Source organism: Rhinolophus ferrumequinum, unplaced genomic scaffold (assembly GCF_004115265.2).
Source record: "Rhinolophus ferrumequinum isolate MPI-CBG mRhiFer1 unplaced genomic scaffold, mRhiFer1_v1.p scaffold_109_arrow_ctg1, whole genome shotgun sequence".
NCBI lineage: Eukaryota > Metazoa > Chordata > Mammalia > Chiroptera > Rhinolophidae > Rhinolophus > Rhinolophus ferrumequinum.
This window is the reverse complement of record NW_022680364.1, coordinates 16677-42822: the sequence shown is the minus strand read 5'-3', so window position 1 is coordinate 42822 and position 26146 is coordinate 16677. Positions and strand designations below refer to the sequence as shown.

Here is a 26146-nt window from a genome sequence, read left to right as displayed (position 1 = left end):
CACTTTCTGAAGCAGTTCTGGGAAGTCCTCTTTCATGTCTTTAGTTATGTTGTCATGGCTGCCTCAATGTTCTGAATAGATTCAAAATGTTTTCCTTTCAATGGGGAAGAGCCAGAAGTCGCATGGTACCAGAATAAGGTGGATGAGGGCACACCCTAAACGTTTTTATTTGACAGAAACTGCTGTACCAGAAGCGATACACGACACGGCGAGTTTTCATGATGGAGAATGAAGACACTCACGAAAGAGGACTTCCAGAACTGTTTCAGAAAGTGGCTAGAACAATGGGATAAGTGTCTTTGAAGCGAGGGGGAGTATTCTGAGGGGCATTAATGGCAATATGTTTTTTACTGTAATAATTTTTTTATTGAAACATTCACTGTATTTTATGATCATACCTCCTATGTACAAGTGGGCCTGGAATAACTTGTCATCCTGGAAGAAAAGGAGGATTAAGCCTCTAGATAGGAAGTGAGCGTCACATCAAAAGGACATAGGAAATCAAAACACTATACACCTTAAATTTACACATAATTACTTGTCAATTATATCTTAATAAAACTGGGGGTCGGTGAAGGACACAGGAGCCATCCTCAAGCAGTGTCCAGTGGCCAAAGAAGGGGTAATTGGATCATAGAGTAATAACCAAAATGGATCAAAACACAGCAAAGGTGTTCAAATCCATGATTTCATAATATTATGAAGAAAAAACCATTAATCACTTTTAGAGAATGTTAATGAATAAAACTCATTATTTTTGAAACCTGATGAAAGGAATCAAGCACTTGTCCCACCTTTATTATAAATAAGAACCTCAGAGTAACCAAATGGTTGGTGAGGGCTGTTTTCTCTTTATAGAAATATCCCAGATAATAAACACAGGCCTGATAAAAGCACAATCTCACAACTTTGCAACATCCAGCGAATAAACTGATCTAGGCAATGATGATTAATTTTTAAAACATCACAGAAAGATGTTACACATCCCCTGAAGGAAGTACACAGCCCAAAGCAATCTCTAGAGCTAACCACCAATTTATCAGAAATACAGGGAATAGAGGAACATAGGGATGCAATCATAAATATTCGGGCTGGGGAATGCTCTGCAGGAACAAAGACATGGTTTTTTCAACAACAACAACAAAACTGTAAGAAAACAGAGAGGAAACTTGTAGATTAAAAGATACTTAAGAGATATAGTGAATCACAATGTACGGACCTTATATGAATTCCAATTTAAACAGACCAAATGAAAAAAAAAAATGTGTAGGACAACCCAGGAAAATGAACAACTGAATCTGATGATAGAGGTGAAATGACACAATAGGACTTACTTCAAAATAATCCAAAGGAGTGGAGAAGTGGAGAGATGAGACTAGACCTATCTGATTGCATATTTATAACTGCTGAAACTGGGGTGAAGACAAGGATTGTCTTTAATTGAATTTAACCGTGATTTTATTGTGGCAAACTACAAACACGGTCTTATTTCCATATATGATTTGTTTTGAAGCATACCTAAAAACACTCAGGGTTGCCATTTCATACTTTTGCTTTCTTTGAATATTTAAAAAAATGCAACGAAAACTGTTTTGCAAAAGACCTAACACTTAAAACACAACTCTTTTACAAAACATGTGCGCGCGCCCGCGCCCATGCACACACATGCACACACACAACAAATTCTGGCTTGTTGGATTCGCTAAAATGTTAATGGTGCAGACCTATAAAAATTTAATTTTTAGAAAATATCTTGTCTTTAAGAAGTAAAAGCATCTGCCATCATTAAACACAATGTCAAACTATTTTTTTTTAAATCTCTCTAAAAATGTATAACTTTTTTATAACAATCATTTTAAAAAGGTTTCTTTTTAAAATTATTTTACAGAACCAAGGTGGTTCCATAAAATTTGTCCAATGACAGAAAATGGAATACATAATTCCAAAGATACCAAGTTTTACACTGAAGGACAAAATTATTTTTAAGTGTGCACTGAGTTTCAGTTTTTCATAGGTCACACACATCTGAGTTGTAGATGAGTTGCTCAGCTTGCGTGGTTTTTTATAGGAAAAAATTTGATCTGACATTTAAAATTCAAGAGACTTCACATAAAATCCAGATTTCAACAGTGCTACATGCAGCAATGGGCTACAGCACAGTACCAGCTGCCTTTTTCAGCAGGGGTATGCGTTCTCCTTTTTACCACAGCCCCTATCGAACCTCCTTTCCTTGCACATATTATATAGGCCTGGTCTCCTTAGACTTTTGAGTTTGTGATCACCAGTTACAGCCTAACATTGTTCTGAGGGAAGTTTCCTCCCCATTCTTAACAAAGAAGTAAAATGGAAAAAAGAGGTGGTAAGAGCCAATATCATTCAGTTTTATACTTAAAAATGAAAAAAAAAAGTATCAACATTCTTTATTCTTCTAGCACAGAAATAAATGCTATCTGCATATTTGTAAATGCTTTTTTTTGACAGAGCAGTTAAGACTTACCTTCAGATCAAGGCTGCTAAGGCGTACAACATCATCATCTTTCGCTCTTCGTTTTCTTTTCTGTAAGAAAAAAAAATATTTCATCCTTATAGAGAAGGAATAAATGTTACTCCACTAAGCAAACACTCCATATGACTACAAAAATCACTTTTAAAAGTGGAGCCTTTGGCTCTATAAGAATACTTTTGTGAGGGATGCTCATAAATTATGTCTACCAAATATACTGTCTAAATAGTTCTCCCTCTAAATCATCTCTGTGAAGTGATTCCACCCTATTAAAAAATTACTTATGTAAAGTTTTTCAGAACAGAACACTTATATAAGTCAAGGGCTGCCTATACTTGTTAGAGAAAAAGTAAATATGTTTTATATATAAAGGCAACAAGTTTTGTTTAAAAAGGAACACATATTATTTATTCTATGGGAGGGAGGTGTCTTCACTAGGAAAAAATATCCTTTTCTCATGGCCTAAAGTAATTAAGATTTGTTGCCCGCAGTGAGATTTATCAGCTGGAAGATGAACATACTCATCCTGGAATACCTTCAGTCATTCATTGCCTTCACTCAGTCCTACTGGCACCAGTAGAGGCAAAACTGTGTACACAGCTTTAATTTCTGGTCCTTAATCAATATTGAAGTAGAATCTTTAAGTGGCACTTCATTCTCCCACATCCCAAGATATCTTTTCAGATACCTGTGATACAGCTTAGCTCTTGTGAACTCTCAAAACTGACCAGCCAGAGCTCTCTTCCAGGACCTGGCCCCACCATGAGGAGAAACTAGTGGGAGCAGAATCAGAATCATGCAAGACAGGAACAATACAGGAAAAATAAAGTCCAGACAGAAGTGGGGAAAACATATGGAACCAGTTAGTCTCAGAAGCAAGCCACTATGAAAACAACAAAAGAGGGAGCTCTACGAATTTAGAAAAGCTATCTGAACTAAGCCTAATTGTGAAAAGGTCAGAAAAACTAAATCCACATTAAAATGAACAGAAAATTGTCCAAGTCAAATCTTACACAAAATAACTCTAAAAAAAAAAAAAAAGGAGAATAAGGGGCAGAATAACATTCCTACAGGGGATGAAACGTTCAAAGAAGCAGAGAAAAACTATAACATACTATTTCAAATTTAGCTAAAAGACATTAAGAAAATGATATACTGGAATACCTTCAGTTATTCATCGCCTTCACTCAGTCCTACTGGCACCTAAAAGAACAATATAAATCAGAGTGAGAAGAAAATAAAAATTGAGGTGACAGAACTCAAGAAATCTTTATTGATCTTAAGGTCACACCCAGAAGATGCAGAAAAGTATGAATAATAAGATCCTAACTTTGAAAAGCAGACTAAGCAAAAATTCTGCATATGTGTATCTTATCTGTGAGGTTGTGTATACATTCATAAATAACTATATGAGCAAAATATAGAGGGAAACATATGGTGGTGTTGACATGGGTTAGACTGAAGGTTGTAGGGCGTAAGGACTTATATGGGAAGGAGAATGGAGGAGGAAACTGCCAGGCAAAAAGATTGTACTGAGGGGGGAAAAGCACACACATGATCTACATGATCATATTTATGCATTTATATAAAATTGTATGTGTGTGGGCCTACGTAGGAAGAAATTTAAGATTTTAAACATTTTACTGTATTTTCTTTTAAATATTTTAATTTTGCTTTTCCTATTTATATGTTCAATCCACCTGGAATTTATTTATTTATTTATTTATTTATTTATAATTAAAGTTTATTGGGGTGACAATGTTAGTAAAGTTACATAGATTCCTGGTATACAATTCTGTAATACATCATCTATGTATCACATTGTGTGTTTACCACCCACAGTCAGTTCTCCTTCCATCCATACATGTGATCCCCTTTACCCTCATCTACCTCCCCCAGATCCACCTAGAATTTATTTTGTATGTATGTGGTGTGAGGTAACATAGCCAGCGTGTCAGCACCCCCAACACCATTCCTTCATAGTGCTTATGATACAGTACGTTCTCATATATATGTGGTCAGTTTCTGGGGTCTCTGTTTTGTTCCATCAGTCTACTTATGCATACCTACACCCATATTAAGCTGTGTAATTATTGCACCTTTGCAGTACATCTTAACAGCGAATAAGTAAGTCATATGCTCTCCAACTTGTACACCACTTTCGCTGTTTTGGACCTTCTACTTTTCCACTTGAATTGTAGAATGAGATCTATTACAATCCAGTGGGATTTCTATCAGAACTACACTGAATTTATGCATTAATTTGGGGAGAATTGACATTTTTATGCTATTGAGTCTTTCCTTGCATGAGTATGGTACGTCTCCACTTAATTAGGTGTTCTTTTATTAATGCTTTCCAGTATTTCCCATTAAAGTCTCACAAATATTTTCATAGATTTATTCCTAGATTTCAAAATTGTTTTTATTTCAGCGAAAGCATCTTTAGGGATGGCAGGTTAGCTCAGTTGGTTAGAGCGTGGTGCTGATAGCACCAGAGATGCCGGTTCGATCCCCGCATGGGCCACTGTGAGCTGTGCCCTCCTTTAAAAAAAAAAAAAAAAAAATGCGTGTTTAAAAATTATAACTTTTTACTGCTAGTATATATACATTCTATCGATTTCTTTTTATACCTTTTATAGCCAATAACCTTGCTTGAACTCTTATTATTAGTTCTAACAGCTACTGTTAATATTCTCTTGGATGCTCTATATAGACAATTTTGCTACATATTTTCTCTAAGTAATGTCCTCATACTGTCCATTCCTTTCCAGTTTGTATACTACTTGTTCTCCTGTCTTACTGTACTGGAGAGGAGCACTAATACAATGCTGAACAGACATGGTGACAGCAGCCTTTTTTCTAAATTTGAAAGGAATCTTCTAACCATTTTATCATTATGTATGTTGTTTGTGGTAGGTCTCAGACTACGGAAGTTTTCTATTCTGTTCTTGGTTTGCCAAGAATTTTATCATGATTGGGTGCTGATTTTACTTTTTTGCACTCTTATGTTTCCTTCTATTTTCTTTGGTTTACTTTATTGTTCTTTGTCTAAGCTCTTGAGTTAGATGCTTAATTTTTGTTCTCTTCTTAAACTATGTATTTAAAAATTTTAAATCTTCCTCTTAGAACTCAATTGCATTCCAACAGTTTTAATACATGAACCATGAGATACGTTTTGTCATGGGAGACCTCTACGAAAGTGTTTTCACAAGTGGGAGGCACCCTTCCCAGAGGATATGCAAGATACCTTCTCTGGAGTACACGAGGAAAATATCAGAATTTTTATTTTTATGTATTTCTTAATCCTTAAAAGCTTTACTAATATTTAATATACAGATGATGAGCTCATCATCACTCACATTATAAGGTTAAAGACAATGGCGATCTAATTAGATCAAATAAGAAACAGTCCCAAACTGTGAAATTATCATGGCTATTTGAAATACATATTTATGTCCACTATCATTAACCTCACTCTAAGTGAGTACTGTGCTTTAAGATATTAGCTAATAATGGTGGTACACGCATAAAAATTGTATCGGGGTACATGTATCGGGGTCAAAATAGTTTTGCTGATAGGCTTGCAAAATCAAGTTTGGAGACACTTCTAAACTTTTTCTATTTAAGTTTAGGCTCGTCAGCTAGTAAGGGAAAGGGACCAAGATGAAACAGTTTCAAAGGAAAATGTAAAATTGTATTAAAATCAGACAACTTTCTATAAATGCTTTACTGACGAATCAATGCATGTAATCAGTATAAGAGTACAAGAATCTTGAACAGGAGTCCCCAACAGAAATATAAATGAAAGACAAAGAACAGAATACAAATTAAGTAAGTATTGCTGAACCCATCAGCAACACATGCACACAAATGAAGTTTGGCAAACTAGAAACAGATCTTTGCTATTTCCCCAAATAAGAAAAGCATTAAGAATCATGCCCTATTTGTACATACTTCATTTATATGAGTACTATGAAATAATGAGGTTTTAATTACAAAAGAATCAATTTTCTGGTGTCACTTTGCACAAAGTTAGATGCCTCTATAAAGTCTCATTCTAAAAATAATGAAGCAGTCCCTCTATACTAAAATGATTAATAACGGAAAATAATTCATTCATCATATATATTTTTATATTTTTCAACCAAGAAAAAAGCTGTTAGAGTATGTACATTAAAACTTCACCTTTCATAATATATTCTCTTAAATTTTAACACTGTTAGGAGTAAGAGAAAGGATTACATAGAGTTAAAGGTGAATAGGTCTGGTACTTTTCAAAATACGTTTTATATTTAATTGAAATAAAAATTTCTTTCAGTTTGTTTGCAGAAAAGAATTAAATTAGGCTGCCAAAGATGTCAAGAACTCTGTATGTCAAGATATTCAGAGAAGTACAGACAAATGAGCTGTACACCACACTGAAAGACAACCCAGGAATTAATTCTACCGAATGTCTTGAGATAAAGATATCCAGGCATCTACTCACCAAAGTGAAGTCCCAATGTGGGCCAGGTGTTAAAAATGTGAAGGAGCTATCTCTCCAAAGGGAGTATCTGTTAATAGAAAATAAAAACAATAAATAGAGTGACTTTAGTAAAGCACTAGACAGATAAAAAGCTATCTTTTTCATAGTTTCAAAACTGTTTAAAGTAGCCGTTTATAGTCATCCAATCATAGAAATAAGAGGGAGGGTAGGCAAAAAAAAACCAATCAGGGTATAGGTTTTGGTTACTCTCAGAATCTCTACAGAGGTGACAGAACCTTTATAAAATTAGTGAATAGATTAAGAGTACTTAAAGAAAATAATTCGCCAAACCAAGCAGTTTATTGTAGGAACATATACATGGTTCAATTATATGAAATTTCATTATATATTGCACAAATAAGTTACATAAAAACAGTAAATGACGCAAAAAATTATTTGATATAAAACAAATGCATTTAATTTATATGTCATATTAAATCTCTTTCATGTACTGATTTTTTAAAACTATGATTTAATAAACCAAATAAAAAGCTCTGAATACTACATCTGAGACAAAATTCAGACTGGTAAGATTAAAATTTGACTAGAATTTTGTTCTTTGTTAAGTGACAGATTTTTCTTGTGTCATCTTTTCATTCAACGTAAAGAAATAAAGAGAATCCTTATGACAAAAACCTGTCTTCACCTTTTATAAAATATAAACCTCTGTTTATAAAACACACAGAAAAATTGCAAAATAGAACTAGCACAGGAAATGAAGATAGTTTATAAACTATACTTATTGTCAATTGCTTCAGATGTAAATAAATATACTACGTTTTTCTCCCGTGTAAAAATAAATGAAGATGAACCAAATGAGAAAAGCAAACGCTACTTACTCAAAGCTTGCTATGGCAAGGGAGTCAGCCACCATCGCCTGCGTTTAGGCAGACTCAAAAGCAGGTTGAGGGGGGCCGGTCCGGTGGCTCAGGAGGTTGGAGCTTCGTGCTTATAACACCAAAGGGTGCCAGTTCAATTCCCACATGGGCCGGTGCCAGATGGCTCAGTTGGTCGGTGCACGAGCTCTCAACCACAACTCCCGCAAGGTGGGCTGTGTCCCCTGCAACAACAACGGCAACTGGACCTGGAGCTGAGCTGCGCCCTCCACAACTGAGATTGAAAGGACAACAACTTGACTTGGAAAAGTCCCGGAAGTACACATTGTTCCCCAATAAAGTCCTGTTCCCATTCCCCAATAAAATCTTTAAAAAAAAAAAAAAAGGGCAGACTGAAGAGGGGAAAGCCTTATAGCAGAAAAAAGGGATGACTTCACATATGCCCTGATTCGAGGCTGTAGCAGGGGAGCTGCAGGCAGGCTAACTATTAGATTGGTACAAAAGTAACTGGGGTTGGCCCACTGCAGGGAGGGATCGAACCGGCAACCTTGGTGTTATTAGCACCACGCTCTAACCAACTGAGCTAACCGGTCCATCCCCGGTCTTTGCAATTTTTAAACTTTTAAACCGCAATTACTTTTGTACCAACCTAATAGAAGGAGGTCATCCTATGTGATTGATTAAGGGTGCAGTTTGGCTTACTCTAGTTGGTTCTAAGTCAGAAGGGAGAACAAAAATTAGGGAAGCTGGTAGTTATTTATCAAGTCCTGGTCATTTGGGGCCAATTGTTATAGAAGTTATTGTTTAACTTCTTGGATTATCAAGTCCATTATCCATTTGTATATTCTGTCTCCATCCTTTGATCCTCATGGTCTTTGTTCACTGTAAGTTACAGAAACACCACAGATGGCTGTTTTTTCCTACAATAATTTACAAGCTTAAATCAAATACAAGGGCTCCTATAGTTTTCAAAGCTAACTATAAAGCAGAAGTTTGTTTACATTTTGGCAAGGAGCACAGGGAAAAGGGCTACAGGAGAAAGAGGATGTCAAAACGGCTTCACAGAAGAATTAATAAAGTAATACAAATGCTGAATCAAAGAGAAACAGCAATTAGCACAGCAGACAAGAGCCAGGAAGGCTCTTTGTGCAAAGGGAATAGCACCTGTTAAGGAGTGAAATGAATTATATTCAGGAAACTGCAAGTAGTCCCTGACGTTTGAGAATCAAAAGAAATAAGGAAGGGCTAGATCATGATAAAAGGCCTTACATACAACCCTTAAAGAGTATGTATGGATTTGATCTTGAATATGCATGGCCGCCATCAGCTACTGAATTCTAAGTAAGGAGAAGGATGGATTGGAAGAAGGCAAGATTGGTCAGAAAGACCAGTTAGGAGGCAGCTCCAATACTGCTTACAATAATGGTAAGGGGCTGAGCAATAGCAGCGAGATTTGAGAAGAAATTAGAAACAGGGCTCAATGACAACACGGGTAGATTTCCCTTTTCCTCCCTATGCCTGCTCAGTTATTACCAAGGTTCCTAGCACAGTGAAATATGATGTCACTAATAACAACTAGAAATAGATGCAGAAAGATCTTAAGGTATTTAAAGCAAGTATTTCCTAAATAATTATTTGGGAAAGATTTGCTAAATAACAAAAATTCCACCAAGTAAATTTTAAAGATCTAATTGGCTTTATCGAACGATTCATGAATCGGGCAGCATCCATCTAGCAAATAGAAAGGAGCTCCTCCCAAAAGCTGTACAAAACGGAAGGTTTTTAGAGGCAGAAAGGGGGTGGGAAAAGCACCTTATTAGTAAAGAATGCACTGTTTCAGGCAGTCACCCTCCTGAGGGGAAGGGACCTATCCTATCAGACAGATCATCTCACTAGTGCTGACCAGGTAATTCCGCGTGACCTGGTTAAAAGGTTACATTCCTGGGAAGCTGAAACTGCAATTAGGTTAAGTAGTAAATCTTAGTTTGCTGATGTGGAGCTTGGCACAATTGACTCCATTCTGGGTCTGTTGTGTCTATTCAACAAATTAAAACACAGTAAGCCTTGTATTACTCTTGGAGCTCAAAAAAATATTTTTAAGGGTCTCTTTAGTGGAGCAAGTTAACTTAAGGAAATGGTTTTGCCACTGTAGAAAAGTCAAGCAACAATGAAGAAAACTATGATTTTTGATAAAACACTGGAACAAGGTGTTTAAGTTAAACACAAAAGACATCTGAAATACATTATAATTCATATGACTAAACATACATAGCTGTATTATAAATAAATGCTACAAGATTACAGGGAAAACAGGACCTTCATACCACAAGTCCATACATCACACTTCATAAAAACAAATACCATTATGATCTCACTTAATATGTGGAATCTAAACAACAGAATAAACAAGCAAACAAAACAAAAATAGACTCAGAGATATAGAGGAAAAACTAATGGTTGCTAGATGGGAGGGGGAGAAGGTGAAGGGATTAAAAAGTACAAATTGGCAGTTACAATATAGTCATGGGGATGCGAAATACAGTATGGGGAATACAGTCAATAATGTAAAGATTATATAGGTGCCAGATGGGTACTGGACTCATCAGGGGGATCACTTCATAGACTGTGTAGATGCCTGACCACTGCGCTGTACACCTGAAGCTGAAGTAGAATAATATTGTATGTCAACTATAATTAAATATATATGTGTGTACATGTATATACACATATATATATACATATATATGTCACGGGATGTAAAGTACAGCATAGGGAATATAGTCAGTATTATTGTAACAGCTATATACCATGTCAGAGGGGTAGTAGATGGGGAGGGCATCACTTTGTGAGGGGTGTAAATGTCTATTACGTTTTGTACACTTGAAACTAAAAACAAACAAACAACAACAAAAAAAAACACTGCTCGAGGGAAGTGTTACATACTACATGGTTAAACAGAGCCTTCAATTGGAGACAGGGCTGAGAAAGCAGCAATTGTGATTTCTCAAACTATTTTTAATTTAATACAAATATTTATTACAAAGTAGTAATCATACTGGCACTTAAAATATTCAATAAACACTGCCTTTTAGGTATAAGACAAGTGTTAAGGAGAACACAAAACCAAAGCTTTTTTTATTTATTCCCTAGAATTGACCATACTGACCTCAGAATGAATTCAATGTCTGAAAGCTGGAAAGAAAAACAGTTCTTAGGAATTTTAAACAGGTTAAACTGGAAAAATATTTCCAATTGTTTGGCAAGATTCTTTCCAGCACTTGCTGTAATCAGCTTTACAGTAATGCTATTTTTTCCCATTCCAATAACAAGTAACTATTTATTTTGAATACCCATGGAAAAAAGTAACCCAAAAAACAAATTGTGTCCAGAAAGCATGTGAGACAGTGCCAACTTTCAAAAATCTTGGAAAGACACAGTCATTTTTCACAGGGGTCATACTCAAAATATAATAGCTGTTTTAAATCCTTGTGGGGAAAAAAAATTTTTGATTTCACAAAGCATTACGATTATAACTGCCCTTTCTAGAAGATACCCAATACAGACCATTTAGAGGGGAGTTTAAAGGCTGAAATAAGAAGGGATGGTGCTTCCTCTTTTCAAGAATTTTTGTCCAAATCCCTTTTACATACATCTAAATAATTATAACACTTAAGGCTTAAGAATAAACTAATACATGAAGGAACTAGCTGGGTATATAAAATTGTGTTTCCTATTATTAACCTCTTTGGGATTACTCCTTGGCCTCTAACATACTTCCTTTCATATTATTTGGTATGTTTTCAAACAATGTATATTATTTCTACACTAAGTTAGTGTTAGTCTAAAGAAAGCAATGATGAAGTTGTTCAAAAAGGGAATTATCCTGTTAATTCATTCTTAAGCCAAATGATATTTTCAGAGGTTATGATTTGTGTCACTGCCCTCCCCCTATCATGGTAGATAATTAAGAGCTGAATTGGAATTATAAATGGCAGAAAGGTACCTCAATGAATATTTTCATAAAGTGTACCACACAACATAAGTGACATTACTCTTCCAATTACAAAGGAAACAAGCTACAAAAACATAAAGATACTGGCTTATAATAAGGAAGATATTTAGGGGTTTACAATGAAAAACAACCAAAATGAGTTAGCAAAGTAAAGTTTTTAAAAAGCAAGCAAAACAGAAGGACTAATGATAGTATTATAGCAGTGTAAGTCATTGAAATTAGCAAGAAGGAAGACTTGAGGCATAGGGACACCCAAAATATGACAAAGTGTAACTGAAAATTATTTGGGATGCCTCCAGATCTGTTGAGAATCCCTTCCTATGTGAAAACAAGAATACAGTAGTACTGAAATGTAGCTGTTGGGCTAAGGAAGTTGCTCCCACACACCACTTTGAGTTAAGTGAAACTCAAATAAATACCTCAGTCTAATTACAAAATACTACACATAACTGAAAAAAAGCTAAAAGTAAAAATGTTAAGATTAACATTTTACTATGAATGTAGAAAGAATGATGTAAACTATTCTCTATTGTTAACATTTGTTGATTTGGGGGATGCTAACTATTATTCGGGTTCTCAGTTTCTTTGCAAATCAGGCAAAACAAAAAGATAATTATCACGGAAACAATTCATTTATTTGGGTCAGTCTGATGTAATAGACATCTCCTGCTTTTTTGACTGCTCAGCATGTTTGTTACCAAGGAACTGTCTCTTCTCCTACCTCATAAAGATTCTGGGGGAGCTGATAATCATATATCCCCTACCACATGGGGCTTGTCACCTGTCTCTGAGAGTCCCAAATAACAGATACAGCTTAGAACATCTCTAGTCTAGAACACAGTTAAGCGTGTAGAAACCAGCACACACACATTCCAAACATCCCACTAGAGCCTTCGTATTATGCCATTCTAACATACTTACAGGTTGCCTTGCCCACAGCATCAAATTCAGGAGCAAGGGTACAAGGCACAATGACAGCAACAAGTAACAGTGAGGAAATAAAAAAAAAATCTGAAAACATACATCATTAAAAAATCTAGTAGGCTTTGAAAAACAGTATGGCAATTCCTTAAAAAGGTGAACGTGAGTTTACCAAGTGACCCAGCATTCCACTCCTAGGAATCTACCCAAGAGAAACAAAAACATGTCCACAGAAAGACCTGCATGTAAACGTTCCTAGCAGCATTATCTATAATAACCAAAATTGGAAACAATTCAAATCTCCAACCACTGGTAAATGGACTGACAAAATGCGGAATATTCATTTCACACAGTGGAAGAATCCTCTTTAGCAATAAAAAGGAATGAAAATGTTGATGCACGCCTAATAATGGATAACAGGAAAGACACGCAGGTGCAAAAGATAACATATTGCCTGATTCCATTTATATGATATCCAGAAACAGAAATTTAGAGGGATGGAAAGCAGATGAATCGCTGCCTAGGCCTGGGGGTGGGAGTGGGGACTGTCAACAAACTTCAGGTCATCTTTGGAGTGACGAAATGTTCTAACAGTGGATTGTGGTGATGGTTGCACAACTATAAATTTACTTACAATCACTGAATTGCACACGTACAATGGGTGAATGTTATGATATGCAAATCACATCTCAAACTGTTAAAAAGTGCAGCCAGTTGATGTGGAAGCAAATAGTCTTAGGAGCTAGTGGACATCCTGTTATTTTTAGCAACTATTAATATTAACAAATAGTAATAATAATGACAGTCCTGGTTCAGTTTGTTTATAGGCCCTAGTTTAATTTAAAATGTTTTGAAAAACAGTCCACTCAAAAAGTGAAGTTCCCTTAAAAGGAACAGGAACTCTCAGATCTGAGTTTATAAAACAGCTAGCCTTGCTTGAGACTTTACCTTAAAACCATATTCATTCTACAAGTCATCGATTTTATTGGAAAAACAAAATTCAAAGAGTAAGTCCGTCACTACTGGTATACATCATAGGTCCCGGTATTATCTTTCTATCAATGGCTAGAGTCTGTTAAAAGGAAAATATTATAAAACCCTTAAAAGGATCACTATATATTTATATTCCAGCCATACAGGTGATTCTCCTAAGGCCCCAAAGGGCAGAAACAGAATTATGTAAATGTTATTAAAATATTTGTAATGTTTGCAAAGAAGAGCTCCTTGAAAGAGGCTATGTGAGTCAAAGTAATTCCTTCACTGATTAATATTACTAACACAAATCTTTAGAGACATACAGTGGAGGACGCATGGCAAATAGAACATTAAATTAGGAGTTTGGAAATACAGGACAAAATCTGCCCAGTATTTAGCCGTGACATTTCATTGAGCTTTAAAAAGCCTAATATACAAAAGAAGCTGTACTAATTAATTTCCATGGCCTCCTCTTTCAATACTAAAATGGATGAGTCAATGCTTTTCTATAATCGCAGCAACAAATTTTGCTGAATGCTTACTATGGACCAGGCACTACTCTAAGCATTTCAGATGCGTATATGAGTTACCTGCATTACCTCACAATCCTCACAGCGACTCTACAAGGCAGGTATTATGACCACTCCCACTTCATAAATGGAGCTGGGGCCATGCATCACCTAACTTGTCGGTGACAGAACCAAGATTCACGTCAGGCAGTCGGGCTCCGGCATTGTTAACTGCTGGGTGTCTGTCAGAAGTCGCCGCGCTCGGGTGACAATCCCTCTCCCCCTTCCCCACAGGCTCCTGGATAGGTTCAGCCTCCTCATTTGCATGTTTCGGAACCGCCCCCATCCCAGCCAGTAGACGCTGGCGCCGAGAGCCGGCCCCCCGCGGTCAGCCCGCGCTCCCCACTTGAGGGAGGGAGGAGGAGGAGGAGGAGGGTGACCAGGCTGTCCCCCCGTCCCCCTCCCGGGCCTCGGACCGCCTGCCTGGGTCCCCAGTCGCTGCTGCTCCTGCGCTCACCTGCCGGCAGGCTCCGGGCGGGGGTTGTCCGGCGAAGGCCCCGCGGCGCCGCCCGCGCAGAGCTCGGAAGCCGGCGGCTTCGCCTCCGCGGCTGGGGCTGCTTCTGGGCCGCCAGCTCGGGCTCCATGGCGCGGAGAGGGGTGGGGCGGTGGCCGGGTGCCCGGGAGGCCCTCAGGGACGGGCACCGCGCCGGACCACTTCTGCCCGCAGAAAAGTTTCAGTCAGGAGCACGCCGCCGCAGCCCCCGCCATCTTCCGGGGTTTGAAAATGGCGGCCGCTTTTCGACCAGCCAATCAGGGGACAACGGGCAGTTGCTAGGAAACATGAGTCCCGCCCCTCTCCCTACCCTTCCTGGCGCTGAAGCAGAAGCAGGAAAGGAAGGATGGTTGGAGGGAATATCCCTGCACGTTAGTGAGTGGCCTTGGGTTTAATTCTGACTCCATTCCTGACTCTTCAAGGCCTGATACCTCTCACTGTTACTAGGACTTGCCCCGCAGGCCAGGGCACAAGAGAGGTTGAAAGTAATGACTTAAGATGAGGTTTGTTTATTGGCCACCTACCTGCTAAATTATTCATGTAAGATAAATCCCCAATTACCAAAGGTAATGGAAATGTGTTTTCAGGGATGTCTCTAGGAAACCAGTAAAATCTAATCATGCGCCCTTCTGTCTCCCAGTGCGGAAGAGACAGTCAGCAAAAGAGTAAAGAAGGCAGCAAAATGCACAACGTCAAATAAGGACTTTCTCAAATAAAAAAATGCTAAATAGTACATTCTTTGATTTTAAATATTGCTTTTTATGTGTCCAAGGCTTTAAAAGTAACCTCTCCTTTGACACTATGATTCTATTTCTGGGAATCTGTCCTAGGAAATAAAATTATAGGTGCAGTGAAGGGTGGCAGAATATGCCAGCACCACATGTGCTACTTTGGCATTAGGATCATTTTGAACTACAGGCACTTAAAGAACACCAGGTGCGGGAAGGGCACTCTGGCCTCCCGGTCTCTTGTTGAAAGCAGGAGCTAAAAGCCACGTGAAAGCTGCCCTCCCTATACCAGGAGGAAAGAAACATGTTTATCGGCAAAGATGGCGGGGAGTCAAGGGAGACCAAATTCTGTACAAACAGACCTTATTAAAATAGCTCTTATCTTCCCTTGGTCTCTCCATATACTTTAGTTACTTTTCCCCAATTGCCTCTCTTCCTTTGTCTTAGTATATAAGCACTTAGATTTTGCCACTTTGGGTCTTCATTTTCCTATGGGGGCTCCCATGTTCATGTAAAACTCTGTTTGCTTTTCCTTTGTTAATCTGTCATCTGTCATTTTAACGCTCATGCGGAGTTGGACACCCTGAGGGTAAACTTGTGTTTCCCCTACAACATGAAGTTATTGATGGCATTGTTATTTAATGGCATCAGAAAAAGTAAAGACAATCTAAATAAACAATGATAGGGAAATGGTTAATTATGGTTGATCCACTGGAAAGAATATTTTCAGCCAGTAAAAATTAACTATGAAGTGTGTTATAGAATAGTATATTGTAATTTTTAAATAAAACATGGAATATAGGGTGGCCAGTTAGCTCAGTTGGTTAGAGTGCAGTGCTCTTGACAACAAGGTTGCCGGTTCGATCCCTGCATGGGCCCTGTGAGCTGCGCCCTCCATAACTAGATTGAAACAACTACTTGACTTGGAGCTGATGGGTCCTGGAAAAACACACAAAATAAAAGTTTTCTAAAAAATGGAATATAAAGGTATATTTTGTGTATTCAGAGCTATGCATAAGAGACTTAACAAAGGAAACATATGAAATCAATGTATTAAAATGTCTCTAGGAGATCAGACTTTGGGTATTAAATTTTTTTTTAATTTCTTGTATTTATAATTTTTTTACTGGTGAGGTACTGAACTCACATCACATTTATAACACAAGGGAAAACATGTTTTAGTTTTAAGGAGGGTAGGAAGTTAGGGAGTAAGATGCCCATAGTTAAGATCCACCTCCATTTTACCTTTTTCTACCACCCCCCAAAATTAAAGAAGAAAGTACTGCTTTGTTAGAGCAAAACAACACAGACATGCCACCTAGGGAGTTGATCTCTACCCGGACAGAGCTTTATAGGATGTACGCATTTAGATCATACCTTGTGAAATCGCCAACATTTGACCTTTTCAAAGCAGCAATTTCATCATTTCAACCTAATATTTTAGTGAGAGCTCCAGAATTTAGAGTCTGTCAGCTCTGCAGGTCCTGAAACTGGTTTTGATGGTATAATTAGAGATGGTCAGTTCTCTGGGAACTTTAATAATCAGTTCCCAAAGTGATAGATAATCCCGGATGTTGATGTGGGGATCCTCGGTGTGGAGAACCCCCACATCAACTGAATGGGGATTCTCAGAATACTGCTGAGAACCTCTTTCCAATTTTCAGATACTTGGGAACTTACTATTATATTTTCTTCAATTATTCACAAGTGTTTATTGAACTCCTATTATAATACACCAGGCCCTGTGTTGGATACTAGGGAAAGAATTAATAGGAGACAAATTTTAATCAGAAAATTGCTGGGTACCATAGATGCCGAGCAAAGGAAAGTCTACTATTCTGAAGGGTGGTCATTGGAGACATGGTAAAGTCCGGTGAACTGTCTTAATCCTACAAGAGGTAAACTTTCTGGAGTTTGAACATCCCTGCCCCTAAATGCAACATCTTACTCTGCCTAGAACTCTGCCCGAATATATGACAAATGTTCCCTGAATCTCCTCTTTTTTCCAGCTCCATGCAAACCATCCACCTCTATTAACATATTCTTTAGGGCAAGGTTTGAGGGAATTGATGAAGTTTCAGCTTTCATATATATTATAAAAATCAGACTCTAGGTTTCCCTCCCTGAGAAGATATTCCCATTATTTTAATTGGACCTAAACATTATTCAAATTTCTTCAACCGCAGATTTACAAATATTGTATTGCGGGACATCCTCAAAGATCACTTCCAAAATCTTCGGCCATACTCAATGACAGCACTCATCATGTAGGTTGATATTAAACATATTCAACAACTAGTATACTAGTATAAATTAATATGTAAATTAATAATTCTAAAAATTATTCTCTTACATTGTCTAAATAAGTCAAACTCATTTTTGTAAAATTGCTTACCAAGTGATACATATGCTGGTTGTAGCAACCAGTAAGGTCACACAATATATACCAGCTGTTTTACAATGGGTTTTAGAGGGACAATGCTGGCAATTCACAGTTCTTCTCGTGAGCTCCGTGTTGTTTTGTCTTCTGCCACTTGCAACAATCTGATCTACCACTCTGCATCATAGATACTTCAGTTCTTTCATCAGATGCCTGTTTTACAGAAAAATCAGAATTAGAAGAATGCTTTAAAGATATCGAAGCTATGATTTCTTAAGCTGCCAATGGGAAGCTTCCTCTACGGTAAACTTATTTTACGAAAAAAACTTTTAATAATCTTACCTGTTAAGCTGAAGAGTATTTATAGGCATAATGGGGCAGAAAATTTGAAATCAGATTTGCTGTTGCTTAAAATCCATTGTGTGTGGTGGGGAAGGAAAGTTGTTTCATTTTTTTGCATGTGTCAATCATCTATTTTCTCTAAAGGTTTGTTTTCAGACATTCCAATGAGAGACACACAAAAAATTAGAAACTGGAGTGTTTACTATAGGTTTTAAAAAGAGACTAAAACTTGAGAAGAAAAATATGTGGCCAGAAAAAGCACTATTAATTAGAAGTCGATTGAGACTAATTTATTGTATGTTTACACTATCTTACAAAGAGGACAGTGAAGCGTTAAAATACTGAATTATGCTAGTAATGGGAGAGGAGGATGGGGAGGAAAAAGAGAGAAATGTGGGCATTGTGGGTGTGGGACTGACAATGGAAAGTGATTTGGGTTGGGGCAGTCAGGGCTGCCAACAAAGAATTAGCAAAGATAACTTCTGAAATGTCAGAACATCGTTCAGAATTATTTCTCAGAGCTGACGATTTCTTTTTTTTTAACGAGATTTTCTTAGAAGATTTTCCTTTTCTCATTACCTTAGCCAGTAATTGACTAGTCTATATTAAAAAAGATTTAAGAAAGGAATGAAATCCTAACCGTAGACACCAAACGTTAATGCTTGCAAGTTTTTTCACTCTTTTTCAGGACCTAAAAAGAGCCACCTTGTGTGTCAGTGAGGGTTCTATCAGAGAAGCAGAACACACACACACACACACACACACACACGCACACACTTTTTACTTTTAAGACTTTTTATGTATGTATATGTTGTTGACTGGACAAACTAATTCTCCAGGTAGTCCACCAAAAGAGCAGTTTATTTGGGAAAAGAAAAAGAAATGAGACCACCACAGCAGCGTGTGAAAGCGCATGCAAAAACAAGAGAGAGCCTTCCCAAGATGGCCCCTCTCTCTCTCTTTCTATATGAATCCCTGCCACGGAAATTACCACAAAGTTTAACAGGAAGTCAGAACTAGAGAATTAATAAGGGGCCCAGCTCCACCCCATGGTCCTCCCAGCTCTATGGTTAATCATCTTAAGATGCCAGTTCACTTTTATCATTTATCAGTATACTATACGTGTGTGTGTGTGTGTGTGTGTGTGTGTGTATACTGAGGATGCCAAAAAAAAGTATACAAGTGGACACTTTGGTCAACATTGTTCAAGCAGTAGTTTGCCGTAATCAGGAGTGTCTGGACGCTGATGGTAACCACTTTGAGCACCTCTTGTAATTACAGAAGTCAAACATGATTTGTATTCATCTTTTGTTATCGGTGTATATTATTACCATTTTAATAGTTTTTTCCTTCTTAAAATGTGTATACATTTTTTTGGCACCCTCTGTATATGGAAATTTATTTATATACTTATATATGAGAGATAATGGAGTAGTATATTTATATATGGAGATTTGTTTCAAGGACTTGGTTTATGTGACGATGGGCGCTGTAGAGTCTGACTGAAATTGGTGGGGCAGACTGGCAGACTGGCAATTCTTGCTTAGGAGCTGAAGCTGCTCTTTTGCTCCTAAGGCCTTTCAGTTGATTAGATGAGGCCCACCGACATTATCAAAGGCAGTCTTTACTTAAAGTCAACTGATTGTCAATGTTAACCACATTTACAAAGTGCCTTCACAGCAGTACCTAGATTAGTGTCTGACTGAATAACTGAACACTGTGGCCTAGCCAAGTTGACACATAAAACTATCACACCAGAAGACCTCTCCAGGCTTTGAAATTCCAATTATTATTACTTGAGGAAACTTTTTTCTTTTCAGACTTAGTTTTTCAAGGGAGAAAGAAATTACTTTAAAAAAAGGTTCATTAAAAAATTACATTATAAAAGAGATTTTTCTCGTTTTCTCTTAATTCCTTTGCAAATCTCAGTTAATTACAGCTTTATCTCGGGGTATTCAGGCCACTACAGCTACTTTGAGACTAGAAAGCTGAAAACCTGAAAAGAGGCTGTTGCTGCTTTAAGTGAAACCAGCGGCTCAGCCTGCAGGTGGAGTCACTTCCTGTCCGGTGATAAGGCTCACCTGGGCATACTCCTCAGTCATTACCAGGGGGCACTGGGGGCACCTTTAGATCAGCATGGTAAGTGGCCACGGTACTTGTATGTTGTTGACAGTGTTGCTTTGGTGCTGTAGCAAATTTTACAAATCGTATTTGGCCCTCTTCTCCACCAAGCAATTCTTAATAAATTATTAATATGAGAGAAGAAAATTTTAAAGAGCCATTTGTTTCTTTCAATGGCCACATTTGAAGCAGATTTGAATAAGCCTTTATCTATTCAGCTGTGGTTTTTGCTGCTTTGGGGTGGGGCGGGGGAAGCTTAGTTGATTTGCAGTTGTTCACTGCCTTTAATTGAAGTGCTGAAGCATTCAGTTTTTCATCTGTTTGAGACTTGGTGTGCTGATTTTTTCTATAGCAATCAATTGCTTTGCTTTCAGTTATGCTCTTAGAGTTTCTGGGGACTTCAGACCCAGGTTACCATCGCTAAACTGATCTGTGCTGCGAGGTAAAATGCACGGACACCTTTGTCCTCTCTTGAGTTTAGTCCTTGGGGACAATAATGAATAGTTACTTAAGTTGTAAGAGACCTTTAGCATGAGAACTGCTATCTTAAGGTCAGGGTTAACAGCCCCTAGACTGAAACAACATAATTGTAAATTCCAGGATGTGGCAGTTGCAGCATGGAGACTAAAAGTTCTGTAGCTTATCTTATACTCCTTATAGCTATGCAAGTTCTGTAGCTTATCTTATACTCCTGGTCTCCTTGTCCTGTAGTAAATCTTATACTCCTTGAAGCTATGCAAGTCCTGTAGCTTATCTTATACTCCTGGTCGCCTTGTCCTGTAGTAAATCTTATACTCTTTGAAGCTATGTAAGTCCTGTAGTTTATCTAGTACTCTCTGAAGCTATGGAAAGCCTTGAAAATGCTATATAAACCCTTGGCTTTAAGTGTTTGGGGTCCTTGTTAAAACCCGCTGCGTCGGGCAGAGACTCGGACCCCAGCTGGCTGGAAATAAACCTTGTTGTGTGACTTGTATTATTGTGTGTGTTCTCTGTCTGTCTGAGGGGGGACAATTCCGGACCTTAACAGCAAAAAAATTTTAATGTGGCAGAAGACATGTTTACTAATACACCCAAAAACATTTAGTTCATCTACAATAAATAGCAAAAAGTTGATAAATCAATGTTCAGTAATTAGTGTTTCATTATTCTCCTATTTGGAAATGCTCTAGACATTCAATAACTATGCCTCATTTAATTTATATGATAAAACTTTAAAATTTCCAATTACCAAAGACACCTAGAAAATCTTTTCAATGTATGTATACAATGTAATTATCACTTAAAAGTTTACCTAAATATCTTTTATTTTAATTGTACCTATTTTATATAGTAGTTAAAACTTTGAGATTTCAATGTCAGTAATTACCAAAGCTATTTTCTTGACATATTTTTTAACAGATAACTAATTTTTATAAACCCAGTTAGAAAAAATTGTATTTTGTGCTGATAATTTTTAAACGCATGACTGTGTAATCAAACCAAACTAAAACCAGCTTTAACATCAAATATTTCACCAGATCATAAAGTATTTGGGTTAGTTTGTATTTTATTTTTTACTTTATATAAGCATTTAATTTGTTCAAGCCAATCAAATATCACAAACTGGTAACACCATCTGGAGCTACAAAACATCTTACCACACACAAACACAAACTGGTTTCACACAGAGATCACAAATTAACAGAATTAGTAATAACTATAGAGAACACACAAGATGTTTTACCAAGAAAACAGCTGGTTGTCACAAGACAATGTAAGTTCTACAACACAATGTAAATTTATAAGTTTTTCCCATTCCAAGGACCCATCATCTGTACATGGACAGTGAGGTCTAAACGGTGAGACACCAACCAGCCTCTTTACAGCTCAGGCCAGGAAGCCAGAGGCCTCTCCACACAGAGTGCAGAGGAAGCAGCCCTCCTACAGCCAAAGGGTCACCCTCAAAGACAGTCAGAGAAAGCACAGACCTTCCTCACCCAGGCAGTAGGGATGGTGGGGTGGACAGCGTGTCTCAGGTCTCCCACAAAATGTGAGGCACCTCCAGCCCCAAACCCACTAATCTGTGGCCCTGAGCAGGTGCTACTGGACCGGGATCTGTCCAGCACTAAGGGGTAAGGAAGGCTGGGGGGACAGATGGCCCTTATGGGCAGAAGCCCCTCAGGACACACTCCCCTGGGAGTTGGCACAGCCAGGCAGAGGTGCACTGGGAACCCCAGCTTCTCCCACTGGCCACCAGGCTCAATGGAGTAAGTGCACCTGACCGATGGTGGGGACTGGAGAGGATTAGCTTCCTCGGTCACAAAGCCAAACTCCCGGGACACAGAACGAGAAGGAAAGAAAAACCTAAAGAGATTTTTAGACAGGGACCCACAGCAAAGTTTGTCTCCGCAGACACTGGTCTGGAGAGAGCTGCTTAACTCTCCAGCCTGTGGGGCCGTCTCCAACGACAGGCTTATGGGAGCCTGTGCCTGTGTTCTGTCCCCGTGGTAGTTCCTTCTTAGGGCAAAGGACACGCAAGACACAGACACAGGAAACAAAGAACATCTCTGGGAGGAAAGAATAAAGAAAACGCTAGAGTCTCTAGGTGCAGGAAGTAGCTGCACCGATATTTTATCTGCCGACCTAAATTCAGAAAGCAGACAAAGGCCTCGCACCCCTGCTAACTTCTGCCCAAGGGCTGACAGAGACCAGGAATTGTAATATATGAACTCCTAGAATTCACACACACACACAAATTTCCAAAGACAGTGAGGAGAAATCAGGTAAATATGACATTTTACACAAGGGTGGCTGTTGGCTCTTAGGCTTTAGGTGTAAAAATGGGAGATTTACAGGTAATTCAGGAAAAGCTCAACACACGTGGCAGGTAAAGTTTTGTGAGGCTCCTGCATGGAGTCTTCCTCTCTACTGCTAAGGGTATTGTGCTCAGGGTTTTATTTGTGCTTCACAGTCTTTAAGGAGGCAGGAAACGGGGAGCCAGGCTGGAAGAGGGAGGCTTGTATTGTTAAAACTGCCCCTTTTGAAGTTTTTATTTTATTCACCTCAGCGGGCCTGGGGCAGTTGTGGGCTCTGTTTCCATTTCAGATCTACTTGGCAGAGAGCCTAGGGGTGATGGTGAGACTTTCTCACTTCTACCAGACTGAAAAATCAGCTTCCATTTTTCTCAAATTTCTGACTGGTTATTAAATCCTTTAAACCCGGTTTCAACATACCAGTTCTCAAAATCTTAAATCTCCATAAAGATTTTTAACACATACACATCTCTTGATTTTCTCTTCTGCCTTTTTAAAATCTAATGTTGATATTAGCATCTATTCAGACCCAAGAAGCTGAAGAACTAATTCAAAAGCTTAAAAATAGTTAAATTTCCTTGTATCCCTTTGTACTAAACATGTGGTCTTTCTCTATGTTCCAAAAAACAGCTTTGTTATGAGAGTTCTCTAACACATTTTCCAATTTAGAAGTTTTTCCAATTCAAAGGATCCATACTCTGGCCATTGATGGTAGGATTTAATAGCTACTCAAACCAAAAAGCCTTTTTACAGGTTAACCAAGGAAGCCAAAGGCTTTCTGTCACTCAGGACAAACGACACAAGAGACATAGAGACACAAAAAATGACCATCTCTGGCAGGGAAGTTTCAATAAAGAAAACCTGTGAGTCGCTACTCTCGAGAAGCTAGATTCACAAATATATTTTCCTGCCAGTCTACATGTAGACACCAGAGAGGCTCACAGGGTGAACAAAAACACCGCTTATCTCTGCCGGCAGACGTCCTTGCCAGCTGCAGCGGCTGCCGGGAGCCAGCAGTGCCCCGGCCAGTAATTCTCCTCGCAGGCTCCCCCAATACTGTGGGGGCTTAACAATCATTTCTTTTGCTCTAACCTAGTAAGTGTGTTATCGGAGAGCAGGTCAGAGTCATCACAGGAAGGAATTCCAGGATGTAGGAACAACTCGTTGTGAACAAAGGCAAGCAGACCGGGATTTACTTTTAAAAAGAAAATATATTCCCAAAATGCAGGAGTGCACAGGCTCAGGAGGAGAGCGACTGTGCTGAAACAAAGAAAATTTAGGATGATATTTGAATGGGGGTGCGAAACACTCAGGAGTGGAGTCACAGGTGAGCCCAGGGCATTTCCGGGGCGTTCCCAGGGTGGGTCTCTGCTGACCATTCCCTCCCACCAGGAAGAGGGATTTCCTTGTGGGAACTGTCCTGGGGACACAGGGGGGGAGGTTTTTCCCAGCCTGCAATGCTGACAGTGTTATAACCCTGTACAATTAGCTGTAGCTGTAGCATTTCTGAGGAGTGATCTCATCTCTCTTTTCTTTGTTTCACCTCACATCTTCCTTCTTTTCCTCCCGTCTCTCCCTGAGGCACTGTTCTCTCTGCCTATAAGAAAACTTCTTCTAGCTGAGCTAATCATTAAATTAAGAATCAGATTAATAAGATAAAATCAAATTTTTAGCCATGTGGACAGATAGGTGTCGTGGCGTGGAATTTACAAAAGGTGAAAGCATTCACAGATTCTGTGGGGACAGAGCCCCAAAAAGCAGTTTCCAGGCTCTCGGCCTCATGTGGAAAGGTGCTGGCTCAGGTAGTAGATGGCCATCAGCTGTGGCTGGTTGGCCGTCAGCTGTAACCATTGAGCCATTGGCCACTAATATAACTGCCGCGGCTACGGAGGGAAGTCGAGGAGAGAGGAGGAGAGAGGAGGAGACTGAAGGAGACTGAAGGAGAGTGGAGGAGAGTGGAGGAGAGTCGGTCGGTTGGCTGCAAAGTGGACAGCAGGTCGCACGTCGTGTAAACCCAGCCTCCAGTGAGACCATAGTGGTATGACTTCCCTACCTATGGCTCCGTGCGTGTTCCTTTTTGGCCTAGCCATATCCTGCGTTCTTGTGTAGGGAGCGGGACCAGAGACCCTGCCTGACTCCCCGCATGACAGACTCCACAAAGGAAGTTTTTACGACAGTTAGGGCAGAGAGAGAATGCCCATGGCAGTGCCCAACAAGGACGGCTGCCTCTGGTAGGAAGGAGAGAAACATGGGCGAGGGGTGGGGTGTGGGGGAGGGGGAGTCACCGGGGCGGAGTCCAGTGTCTGAGGGTGCACAGCGGCGCCTAACTCCAGGTTAGCTTTCTCTTACTTAGGTAAGGAGGAGCCGGTCAGGCAGGTTTGAGGGCTGACATCCTTCTTGGGTCTGGTCTGTTTGAAGACGATGTTATGTCCGGACTCCAAACTAGGACTCAGCCATAGCGGCCTGGGACTCGAGTGCATCACCAGTAAAAAACTGCGAGAAGTTGTAAATTGGATTCCAGTGTCCGGGTGCCTGAGGATTAAGAAATTGCTCTTTCCAGGTTAGGATGTTAGTTAACGAACGAGGTATGGGTTTACTTGAGAAAGGGAACAAACAGTTAATCATTGAGGGGAGAAACAGAGAGAAAACAGCTGAGTATCAGGATGGATCAGTAACTAGGTTTAATTACAGGCGGCTAGATAGCGAGCTATGCGGTGAGTCACACTGCAAACTAGCTACGTCTAACTGTGTTATTGCTTCCCTGGATCTCACCCTTACTATAGAGGCATGCAGTGGGAGCAGTGGGTGATGGGATGTTTGCAGACCCCGGCCCCATACGCAGTAACACTGCCTGGTCCTTTCATTATAGTCAATGAGTTCCAGTCACTGCTGCCAGTATCCCACACACAGCTCTGTGCACAGGGGGCAAATAGGACCCAATGCCTGTGC

General features: G+C 39.0%; 1 protein-coding gene across 6 annotated transcripts in view; it reads right to left on the bottom strand.

Moving 5' to 3' along the window:
* LOC117019933 (neuroepithelial cell-transforming gene 1 protein-like) overlaps window positions 1-15058 on the bottom strand; it is a 33150-nt gene extending 18092 nt beyond the window's left edge. For 2 of the 6 annotated variants that reach the window (XR_004422595.1, XR_004422596.1), the window contains exons 1-4: window positions 7868-8058; window positions 6990-7056; window positions 3668-3706; window positions 2498-2557 (exon numbers count right to left, since the gene is read on the bottom strand). Coding sequence is in view for 2 of the 6 variants with exons in the window: in XM_033102155.1 (XP_032958046.1) it covers window positions 2498-2557; window positions 6990-7059; window positions 7868-7902 (165 nt within the window). In the remaining 4 variants the exon portion in view is untranslated. Of the gene's footprint in view, window positions 1-2497; window positions 2558-3667; window positions 3707-4892; window positions 5045-6989; window positions 7060-7867; window positions 8059-14798 lie in introns of those variants that run through there. The other 4 variants (XR_004422597.1, XM_033102155.1, XM_033102156.1 and 1 more) reach the window with 4 other exon arrangements.
* Window positions 15059-26146: the final 11088 nt, after the last annotated feature.